Genomic DNA, 12,104 nt, shown 5'->3' with positions numbered 1-12,104 from the left:
CCAACCAGACACTGAGCCATTGACCACTAGCCATTGGGCTCCATCAAGCCATTTTTCTATCCATCTTACAGTCCATGTATCCAATCCATACTTCCTTAACTGATGGGTAACAATGTTGTGAGAGACTGTATCAAAAGCTTCGCTAAAGTCAAGGTGTATCACATCCATTGACTTCCCAATGTCCACAAAGCCAGTGACCTCATCATAGAAGCAAATCAGATTGGTCAGGCACAACTTGCCCTTGGTGAACCCATGTTGAGTACTCTTGAGCACTTTCCCCTCTTCCAAGTGCTCAAAAATGGATTCCTTGAGGATCCCCTCCATGATTTTTCTGGGGACTGAGGTAAGGCTGACCTGTCTATAGTTCCCTGGATTGTCCTTCTTTCCTTTTTTAAAGATGGGCGCTACATTTACCTTTTTCCAGTCAGCCTGGACCTCTGCTGATCTTCATGTGTTTTCAAAGATGACAGCCAAAGGCCCTGTAATGACATCCACCAATTACCTCAGTACCCTTGGATGAAACAAATCTGGACCTTTGGATTTGTGTGCGTCTAACTTTTCTAAATAGCTCTTTACCCATTCTTTTCCCACCAAGGGCTGCCCATCTCCTTTCTATACTGCATTGCTTAGTGCCGTAGTCGTGGAGCTGACCCTGTCTGTGAAGTCCAAGGCACAAAAAGTATTGAGTACTTCAGCCTTTCCCACATCATCTGTCACCAGGTTACCTCCTTCGTCCAGTAACAGCCCCACACTCTCCCAGGTAACCCTCTTATTGTTAACATGCCTGTTGAAACCCTTCTTGTTGCCCTTCAGATTCCTTACTAGCTGCAGTTCCAATTGTGCTTTCACTTTCCTGAATTCCCCCCGTCTCCCCCCCATCATTCTCCAGCCATATATTTATACTCCTCCTTAGTCATCTGTCCAATTTTTCACTTCTTACATGGATCCTTTTTCAGTTTGTTTGCCAAGGATTTCCCTTGTAAGCCAAGCTGGTGGCCTACCATATTTGCTTATCTTCCTGTGCATCAGGATGGTTTGTTCCTGTGGCTTCAGGAAGACCTCTTTAAAATACTGCCAGTTCTCTTGAACTACTTTCCCCTTACTATGAGCTTCCCTGGGGATCCTGCCCATCACTTCTCTCAGGGAGTCGAAGTCTGTATTTTACTGCTCACCTTTCTTCCTTTTCTCAGAATCCTGAAATATACCATCACATGGTCGCTGCCTCCCAGGTTGCCGCAGCCCACGTTGCCACCCACTTCCGTTTCTCCTACTGTTTCTTCCCTGTTTGTGAGGAGCAGGTCAAGCTGTGTATGGCCCCTGGTCAGTTCCTTCAGCACTTGGACTGGAAAGTTATCCCCAACGTTCTCCATAAACTTTCTGGATTATCTGTGTGCTGCTGTATTGGTCTCCCAACAAATGTCTGGGTGGTTAAAGTCTCCCAAGAGAACCAGGGCCTGTGATTTGGAAGCTTCTCTTAGTTATCTGAAGAAATCCTCGTCTATCTCATCTACCTGATCTGGTGGCCTATAACAGACACCAAACACAACATCAACTCTGTTGCTTCCTCTTCTGAGATTCACTCGAAGTCACTGAACTGTCTTTTCTACCTCCATATACTGAAGCTCTGAGAAATCAGATTGGTCTGTCACATAAATCACAACTCTTCCTCTTTCTTTCCTTCCCTTCCTGTCCTTCCTGAACAGTTTCATACCCTTCCATGACAGTGCTCCAGTTACGTTAGTCATCCCACCAAGTCTCTCTTATTCCAATCAGAAAGCCTCTAATTCCTCCTGTTTGTTTCCCAGTCTTCTTGCATTTGTGTACAAACACCTTAGATAATAAGCTGATAGGCCTATTTTCTCCTTTCAAATGAGGAGTCCACCTTGTTGTACCTTCTTCTTTCCCCACTTACCTCAGGGCTTGTGTCACCATCCCCTGATGAACCTACTTTTAATGGTTTGCAAGCCTGCCCACAAAGATGCTCTTTTCTGTCTTTGTTAGGTGGACCCCATCACTTCCTACTAATCCTTGTTCTCAAAACAGAAGCCAATGGTCAAAAAAAACAAATCCCTCTCTCTAACACCATCCATGCAACCACACATTTACTTCCATGATCTGATGATTTCTACCTGGACCCCTTTCTTCAACAGGGGCAATGGATGAAAACACCACTTGTGCTCCATATTCTTCGATCTTCCTTCCCAGAGTTACATAATCTGCAGTGATCTGCTCAAGGTCATTCTTTGCTGTGTCATTGGTTCCTTCATGGAGAGGTAGGAAGGGATAATAATCCACAGGTTTGATGATTTTTGCAAGTCTCTCTGTCATATCCTGGATTCTAACTCCTGGTAAGCAGCCATCTTCGCATGATTCCAGGTCTGGGTGGCATATGGATGACTCCATCCCTCTTAGGAGGAAACCCCTGACTACCACAACTCGTCTTCTTCTCTTGGTGGTGATGGTCGTAGAACTGCCATCCCCAGGACTATGCATCACATGCCTTCCAGCCAGTGGGGTGGTCTTCTCTACATAAAAGAATAAATGGTCAGAAATCAAACATCAGAAACAGTAACATACAAAAACCTGTAGGAGAACACTTCCATCTCCCTGGACACTCAGTAACAGATTTAAAAGTAGCAGTCCTACAATAAAAAAAATTCAATAATAAAATGGAAAGAGAAATTTCTGAGCTGCAATTCATTTCCAAATTTGACTCCATCAACCAAGGAGACTGGAGGGGTTGGTCCATTACAAAAGCAGTTTCTCTGCTCTTGATGTTCACACCTTCACATTGGCATCTGACAATGGGCCACATCCCCCAGATGAACTGACTTGTTTTCTCCTTTCTTGATGTTCACTACTCCACATTAACTGCCAATAATGGACCATTTCCACCCTGACTGAACAGACCTTGTCAGCTCTGGCCCTCCCCTTTACTGAGAACCCCCCTCTTTAAATCCTCCTCTGGAACCCCCACCCCATGCATCTGACGAAGCAGGTCTTTGCTCACGAAAGCTAATGATCCAAAATATCTGTTAGTCTATAAGGTGCTACAGGACTCCTTGTTGTTTCTGTATAACTGTGTTTGTTATTCTTACCACCAAAGTGGGATTTCTTGTCAAAATGATCTGAGCACAGGGTAAGTGTAGTGTCCTTTCCTAGAGCCCTGTGCATTGCTAGAGTTTTTTCTAGACCAAATGGTCCTGCACACATCTTTGGGATTTCTATCCAAAGAAAGAGTACTTGGTCCTTCACATTATTAACATGATTTCTTTATTTTATTTTGCCCTAGTCAGTGCCACCTTATTGCCTGTATATTCAGAGGCCTATTAATTAGGACCATGAAAAAATGAAATCTTGTTTGTGTAGAGACTTTAATTTCAGTTGTTTGTTTGTTTGTTTTTAAGTGGCATTTGTTCTTTGTGGCGATCATAGAACAGGCCTCCAAAGCCCTGTGCAGTGAGGTGGACTTACTCTGCTTATATTCAAGCTTACAACTCAGATGAGAGAAGTTCTCCTGCTGTGGTTAGTGCAACTATCTCCATGGCAGTTTCATAGTCTGAAGGAAACAGAGACTGTTCCAAGGAGATCTGCAAGGTGGCAACAGGAGCCAATATGTTTGTTTTCTGATCAATATAAAACTGTTCTTGTAAGACACTGCTTTTACCTTCCAGGTCCTGTAAGCCTTTTCTTTCCATGCCTTTCTCTTTTCTTATCCTTGCTGTTGCAAATTCTCATCGGTGCCAGGACTGGCATACTATTTCGAGTAAACTGTTTCATATCTGGCATCCATCACCCAGAACTCTCAAATAATTGGTGTTTTAACCATAAGTAAATTTTAGTTATATTTTCTGTAAGTACAGTATAATGAAAGTAAATACAAATAAATACAGCAAACAGTGTATAAGTTTACGGTGTACAATACTACTATTGTTGTAAAGTACGCTGCATACACTTTTGTTTGTTTCTTAATATATAATTTTGTTTTTCTTCAGTGTTATGCACTGCTGGATGTACCTCTCTGTTATCCAGAATATTTGAATATCCAGCAACCTCTTGGTCTCAGGGCTGCCAGATATGAAAGAGTTTACTGTAGCAAGTGAAAACCATTTATTAATGAAACACAAGCTGGTCTTCTTTCACAATCTTAGTGCACCAGTCTCTTCTTAAAAGTACTGTTGTGGGTTTTTTATCTTATTGATACAAAGTTCACAGATGTTTTACACCTACTCTTTGTGGAATAGGGAGTTGCTTTTGGGGTGTGCTTAGACCCCCCCTCTACCTTCTGGAGGTTGAGATTGGTCTCTAAAAATGTACCAGAAGTGTGTCTCTCTGTTAACAACAGTCTTACGAGCTGTACCAGAATTAGTAAGTGGGCTTAACTAAAAAGATCCATTTACAGGTAAGGAGCATAATTTTCCTGTTTGTGAGAACTTGATCATCTGTGTTGATGTGTGTTGCAGTCCACAATAGATGAGAAGATTCAGCTTGTGCCCAAAGCCCAGTTGGGCAGCTGGGGGAAGGGCAGCAGTGGTGGAGCAAAGGCCAGTGAGATTGGTAAGTTTTAGCTCTGTTTATATGCTGTCCTGGATGTTTATTCTTGTAGTGTAGCTCTTTGTTGATCCATCACTGTAGTAATTTTGAAAAAATGCTTAATGTCAAGTAAAAGATACATATGCTATGGCCATCTAAAAGTAATGAATTCAGAATTTAAGCATAGATAATGTCTATTGCTGTAAAATGTATGTAGTGGATGATCAAATTTTACAGCAAAATGTGATACAACAGTAATGCAGTAGTAATACGTAGTAAGAGCGTGAGCTATTTGAAGGCTGGTTTTCACACTTAACTTCTTTTTCATGAGAGGATAGTCCTAATACATAAGAAGAGCAAAATATGTCAGCATGGGCAATGTGGTTCCTAACATGATACCTGGAACATAAGTCTCTTCCTTGTCTGTTTAAAGACTTTAATTTGAATTGTTTTCAAGACTTGAAGAAAAAGTCTTGTGGTTTTTTTCTTTTTAAGGGAGCAAAAGAGCAAATTAAAGTCTTCAGCAAATTCAAAACCCTTAATAAACTAACAGTTTTTTCAAGTCAGTTACTGTTTAGAGACGTCTTTATTATTAGTGATTGTTTTCTTCTACACTGACTATATGCACCAGTTCCCAAAATAAATCTCTCTAATACAAATTTAAAACATCCTGAAGAGTCCATAGCACAAGCAATCTGGAGTAAAATTATAGTAAATTATAGCAGATTGGTGGTTTGATATATATGTAAGAGTGAGCATTCTATACTGTATAAAAACAAGTATTTTAAGTTTTCTAAAATCAACACACAGATTTGAATTTGAAATCTGTTGTGTCTTACAGGGGTTTAATGGTTCAGAGTTGGAGTAATTGTACAAAGGGTTCCTGAAATATAGCCACTTCACACCAAAAAATGGTTCAAATGATTGCCTGGTATTTCTCATGCTTTTATCACAAAGCTGCAGCTTAGACTATGGTTCTGATCCTCTCCAAACCATTATCACCTGCTCGGAATTTATCTGTGATTGTGTATGACAGTCAGTGTCGCTTTAGGTAGGCAACATTGGAAAAAAAATATTAAGAGTAAAGTTTAGAACTCCAGGTTAGCCCAAGTTAAACTGACACACCAAGGAAAGTGAAATGAGTGCATGCAGCAAGACTAGGACTCTGTTGTAGATAGACCATTTGCAGATAATCTGTTGTCACAAAAGCAAGATGGCTCAAAGTGACATGCTGGCATCATTAAACCTAAGCTACAGTAATATGCAGTGAGTGTGCACCCTGGCAATTTCAGAGAATGTGTGTTGTGTGTGTTACTTGTATTGTACAGGTGCTCCTTATGGAAAGTTTGCTCTGAGATCAAAATTTCTGGTTTAAAATTGCTCTATAGAGAAGAGGGCTTTGATTTTACTTTATAGGTGTTATCATGGTAACTACCACTAATTAAACTGGGGAAAGATGAAAGACTAATAAGCAGTTAGGAAGATGTGATAATGCTCGTCAGCTGTTTCCTAAGTAGAGTGACTGAGTGAGCTCAAATAACAGCAAGTTGAGGAGTCAAAACCACAGGAATGTAGTCTGCAGGGTTAGTAGAACTCAACTTAACAGACTGTGGATTTGTAAACTTATGACTTTAGCACCTACATTTCTATATAAAGCCAGGATAGGAATTGCTGGATCCTGGATCTCAACATGGGACTCCAGCATCGACACTGTATGTTGTGGGTGCCAGTCCAATAACCTGTATTTCAAACTTCCCACCACCCTCCCAAAATGTGGACATTCTGGCATTTTGTTAATGGTCTAGTGTGAAAAAATTTGTCCACCAAACTCTGTCCAGAGGACAAAGTTGTCCTAAGGGATTGTGGGATAATTTTGACCTATTCCCAGAGCATGAGTCCACTGGGAGTGTGTCTACACTGCAAATCAATAGAATCACAGAATCCTAGGGCTGGAAAAGAGCTTAGGATGTCCTTGAGTCCAGTGCCCTGCCCAAAGCAAGACCAACCTGAACTAAATCATCCCAGACAGGACTTTGTCAAGCCAGAACTAAAAAATATTGCAGACCTGGTCCTGGTTGGACTCAGACTTGGACCCTCCATCCCTGGGATCCTGGGTTAGCACAGTTTTTGTGTGAACAAAAAGTGGGTCAGGCTTGTGCTTGAATTAAAGTCCTGGGCTTACATTTCAGTGCAAGCATATCCTGGATCAAATTACATACTCGCTTAAAATGAATTGTTGATTGTGTTTTCAGATTCTTCCAATTTTTAATACAAAGCTAAGGAATATGAAAGGTCAGAGCACTAAAGGGAAATGTGGGGAATGTTAGAGCAGTGCAGAGAGTGACAGCTTGGGAGGGTTTTCCCCCTTGGGGCTATGCTGTGGCACAGCTATCAAGGGACCAACATACTCCTAGACAAGGACTTTTTAGTGTAAGAGATTTTCAGATGCTGTGTTTTTGAAGACCAAGTTTGATGACTAGGCCTAGAACAAAGAATTGGGTTTCTAAAAAAGTATTCCATGACAAGCGGGATCAAAAGTACAAACAGAGCAGAACCTTAAGGAAGGAAAGTTAGGCACATTCCCTGCTTGTGATGTAGTTAGGGAAAGTGAATTAGAGCCATCTCAGCTTTCCACCCATCTCTCGCAATTCATCTCTGTGGCTTTTTCACCAGGCTGCTCTTCCTTGCACTGTTCCCTGAAGAGTGAAAGGAACTCAGAGCTCTGCTCTGTCCTCAGGCTGCCTGCAGTGGTTAGAATGGGAATATCAAACTTACTCTTACCCTGATGCCTCAAGGAATATAGGGAAATTTGGAACAGTGCAGAAAAATCTGAGGAGGAAAAAGGAAGATCAGAGCTGTGCAGTAGAAAATATAGAGTGGGGCTTGATCTCTGCACCCAAACTTCACCAGATCTGTCTCCCTAAGGGTACGTTTATACTTACTGGAAGAGTGACTCATTTAGGGTGCTCCGGGGTTCGATTTGGCATGCCTAGTGGTGACACACTAAATTGAACCATGAGGTTTCTATAGTTGGCCCTGGTACTGCTCATTATCACAAGGAATAAAGAAGGTTGATGAGAGAGTTTCTTCCCTCAACCTCCTACTGTGTAAAGGGCCAAAAAAATTGATCTGCGATAGGTCAATTCCAGCTACACAATTATCATTGTGTTTCGTAAATTGACTTTTTGGCCTAGTATACACCTGGCTTATGTCTCTCCTTCTTCAAAATGATCCCCTTAATTTTTGAGACTGGATGGGGAGCTTGGAATTAATATGTACAGTGCATGGCATAGGCATAGAGCGCTAAGATGGGTGGGGAGTTGAGAAAGGGTTTGGAGTATGGCACAGATGCATAACCTGAGAATATCTTTTTGGGCCACTTCACATGTCCCTGAGCCTCCTTTCCTTCTAATCATCTGTAGAAACCCATCCTATCCACCCATATTCAGGATAAGGACTATGTAGGTACACTCCTCTGTACCTTCTGACCTCCAACAGGTGCAGGTAGTCCTCAAAGCCTTATTACCTGTCATAATAATACACCTCCACAATTACAAGTAGACAGGAAAAGAGGGTGGAATAAGATGCTTTAGTATTGGCCCCGAAAAATTCCCCTTAAACATGCATACTCAGGTCTGCCTCTTGTTCGAGAAACATCCCTACTGACTCATGCTGTCCTTGCACTATTCCTGCATAAGCTCCTACATAAGCCACAAGCGTTAATGAGCTATTTTCAGTGATGATTAACAGCTCCAGGTTAGTCTGTGGGGTAGTGTGAACTTTATCTTTGTAGTTCCCGGTTTTCGGAGGTTTAATTTTTGACACTCTCCACATTCTTGAAAGAGCAAGGTACCACTGGGAAATCTTAACTCTGTGGTAAACTTTTTTGCACATTTAATAGAAATTGCAGTATCTGAATAACAGTTCAGGTAAAACATAAATGCTAGAGGGAAAAAAAAAGTAGCGTGGATAAGCCTAAAAGAGAATACCTTTGTACTTAATTCTGCCAGCACCTAGGAGAGGACATTCTTAAAATTATACAGATTCAGTACAAATGTTAAACAGGATTTCCGGTTTCTTTTATGAGTGATTGTCCCTGTTATAGTCCATTGAGGTCTATACCCATGCATCTGGAGCCGGAGAATTTGAAAGTAGTAGTGTCCATTGGCCCACAGATGTGCCCTTGTTCTGCCTCATGGTTTAATTCAAGGTGATAAAGGGTAAGCACACTGTCCCCTCAATTTCTTCTTACTGCTGCATGGTCTGGGTCTGAGCGTCTACTCTCCTCATCTCTATGATACACTTTCAAAAATCATCAAATCAAAAAAGCCGTCAAGCAGCACTTTAAAGACTAACCAAATAATTTATTAGGTGACCTTTCATGGGACAGACCCACTTCTTCAGACCAGAGCCAGCCCAGAACAGACTCAATATTTAAGGCACAGAGAACCAAAAACAGTAAGCAAGGAGGACAAATCAGATAAAAATGATCAAGGTGAGCAAATTAGAGAGTACAGGGGTGGGGGTGGGTTCAAGACTTAGATTAAGCCAAATATGCAAACGAGCCCCTATAGTGACTCAGAAAATTTCCATCCTGGTTCAAACCACGTATTAATGGGCCGAAATACCCTTTCAAAAATTAGTATTGTACATAGTTAAATTTTTTAGTTTTAGTGTTTTTTTAAGATTTTAAGGACTTTGGGGTGCCACATTTACCACACACACAGCCTACCACCACTGCATCTACGTGAACGCCTGGCTACAAATTTATGCTTAAGATGCTAGGGTTCAAGATCTGCTCATCCTGCCCATGCTTGTTCTTCGACAGGAAGGAGCACCAATGTTGCATTTGCTACTTGAGAGAAATCCACATTTCATCCTGATGCTATGTTTGCCTTGTCTTCACAAGTTGTACGCAAAATGACTACCTCACAGAGGACACCTTGTGGCCATAGTAAAACCTAGGCTGTACACCTCAGTAGGTCCACCTGAGAAATCCAGGAGTGCTCCTCCTACAATGGAGATGCAAGTCCATATGACCAGTTCCAGTGTTTTGTACTCCATACCAGTGCTTGCTCACGATGCATGGAAGCATGCACATAATATTGTGTAAGTTTTCTGCCAAGCTCATTCCAAGGTGCTCAAGCACAAGAAGTCACACAGACTGCTGGATCCGCCACTTCCTTGATTCTCTGCTAGGTATGCAAGCACCTACATGCACAGCTGGTGGAAATTTTTGCCTCATCTGAATCTGTAGGGCCTGGTCTGGTATTCCTTGAAACCATACTCTCATGCATTGATATATTAGGTGCCACCAGGCCTGCCCCCTCTCAATTCCTTTTGACTTCCTGTGAGGGTCACTGGATTGCCTCTTTGCATCTTGCAAAGTGTTTATAGTGTTTTGTTGTTTTTTCTGTGTACATAATTGCTATAGTATTTTAAGTAGTTAGCACATTAATTTAGTTCACCTAAGGGTTCCCTCAAGGATTTACCTCTGGGGCAGTGCATGTCCCAGTCTTCTGTTTTCAAGCTGTGCATAGTTTGCCACAAATGCATGCCAGTCATCAATACCCACACTAGTGGCAAACAGCCCGAGCATGCCCAATTTCCATCCCAGAAGAAGTCTGGGAAAGTTGTGATGGACATGTCATGCGTGCTGAGCCACCTGTCTGCACTGGGACTGAAAGGCACAGCCTCTATAGCCATAGAAGCTGAAGGCCTTTCAATTGACAGAACACTTAATGGCCCTCTAGTGCCATCCTGATTACAGGAGACAAAGCTGTGAAAGGCCCCTTGTCCTAAGGGCAAAGTACACATGGGGGGTGTAGAAGCAGAGGACCTGCCTGAAGAAAGCCCTGACTGGAATATTTTAGTTGGGATTGACCCTGCTTTGAAAAGGGGGTTGGACTAGATGACCTCCGGAGGGCTCTTTGAACCCTCGTTTCCTATGATTCTATCAGATTCTATTAACCCTCAAACTATCTGTTGGTGTAGAATGTGTCTACACTGTGCCATCAAGAGTGACACTTCCCATGCACGAAGGAGTGCTCACAGTGTGAAAGTCCTTTAGCAAATACTATCTTCTGCCTTTGTGGATCTCTAATCAGCAAGCATTGTTAGGAAGGTACCACTTCAACATCAGGAACACTTGGGAAAATTTAAGAATTCCTTGCCTTACAAACTCCAGTAGGGGTTTGTAGCTACCCTGGAGCAAGAGAAAACACTCCAGACTATGTTGGAGATCCTTGCTGGAATCTTTGAAACTGTCCCAAGAGATGCAACAGGCCATGCAGATCCTTCCTTTTGAAGGTGCCACTTTGTTCTTCTTCGAGTGGTCCCCGTGGGTGCTCCACAATAGGTGTCGGGCTTGCCCAGCGCCGCAGATCGGAAATCTTCCAGCAGTTTCTCCTGGATCACGCATGCGCCGGCGCGCGCCGCCCCCCTGTGCACACCCGGCTGCGTGCACGATCCGGTCCCCGCCAGTTCCTTGACCAACCGCCTCGGATGCTCCTGAAAAACACTAGACAGAGATCCGAAGCAGGGAGGATGGGCGGGTGGTGGAGCACCCACGGGGACGCATCTCGAAGAACCATCGTTACTACAGGTGAGTAACTTCTCTTTCTTCTTCGAGTGGTCCCTGTGGGTGCTCCACAATAGGTGACTACCCAGCAGTAACCCAAGTAAGGAGGTGGGTAATTGGTTTATGTGCAGCTTGCCCCCGAGCGGACTGCTGTCGACAGATGGGTATCCTCTCAGAATACCCAAGGCAGGGCATAATGCTTGGCAAAGGTGTCATAGGATGACCAGGTCGCCGCTCTACAGATGTGCGCTCCCCATCCCATGTGGGAGGCGTCGGTAGTAAGAAAAATAGAAATTTGTGGTTGGTGAAAAGGCACCCTCACTAGCAGATTCTCGGGGTTTTCCCACCACACCAGGGATCTGCGCACCTCTGTTGTGGGCGACACCACCCTGTGGACAGTGTGGGATGCTGGTTTGTAAACGCTCGCCAGCCAATGCTTTGGGCTTGACATGTGCAACCTGGCGTTCTGTACCACAAACGTCGCTGCCGCCATATGGCCCAGCAGCTGTAGGCACGGTAAGATCGGCACCGTGGGGCTGTATGTAATGACTTGCACCAGCGAACTGATTGCGCGGAAGTGGGCGTCGGGTAGGTACACCCTTGCTGTGATAGAGTTTATGTGTGCCCCTATGAACTCTATATGTTGTGTGGGTTCGGACTTTGCAGCATGGCCGCACATACATAACTGAGAATGTATATAAGTAATACATCAAAGAAAAACAGTTGTGAAAGGTAGGCGACCTTTTTTTGCCATCCATTAAATGATGTTGAGCATCCAAGTTGGCACCCCTTAAAAGTACATTCTCCTGTTCTGGGCTTGCCTCCAGGATATGGTTGCAATGTTAGCATCATTCAAAACCAGGATCTGAAGTCTCTGCATCAGAGGATTTGTATGGAGTGCAGGAATTGCCCCTCCACTACCTTAGTAGATACATGCAGGCTCCTCCAACTCAGTGGCAATACACTCCATTTCCCCAAGAATGGAACCATG

The 12,104-nt window shown here is 43.2% G+C and overlaps 1 protein-coding gene across 16 annotated transcripts in view; it reads left to right on the top strand.

Moving 5' to 3' along the window:
- EIF4G3 (eukaryotic translation initiation factor 4 gamma 3) overlaps positions 1-12,104 on the top strand; it is a 505,170-nt gene that overhangs the window by 391,394 nt on the left and 101,672 nt on the right. For 14 of the 16 annotated variants that reach the window (XM_074976024.1, XM_074976018.1, XM_074976023.1 and 11 more), the window contains one exon: positions 4,464-4,557. The exons of the other annotated variants lie outside the window; for them this stretch is intronic. In XM_074976024.1, the coding sequence (XP_074832125.1) occupies positions 4,464-4,557 (94 nt within the window). The remainder of the gene's footprint in view (positions 1-4,463; positions 4,558-12,104) is intronic. 16 annotated transcript variants of the gene reach the window in all.

The sequence above is a fragment of the Carettochelys insculpta genome, chromosome 23 (genome assembly GCF_033958435.1).
Source record: "Carettochelys insculpta isolate YL-2023 chromosome 23, ASM3395843v1, whole genome shotgun sequence".
NCBI lineage: Eukaryota > Metazoa > Chordata > Testudines > Carettochelyidae > Carettochelys > Carettochelys insculpta.
The sequence above is the reverse complement of the archived record's forward strand: the minus strand, read 5'-3'. Positions and strand labels throughout refer to the sequence as shown.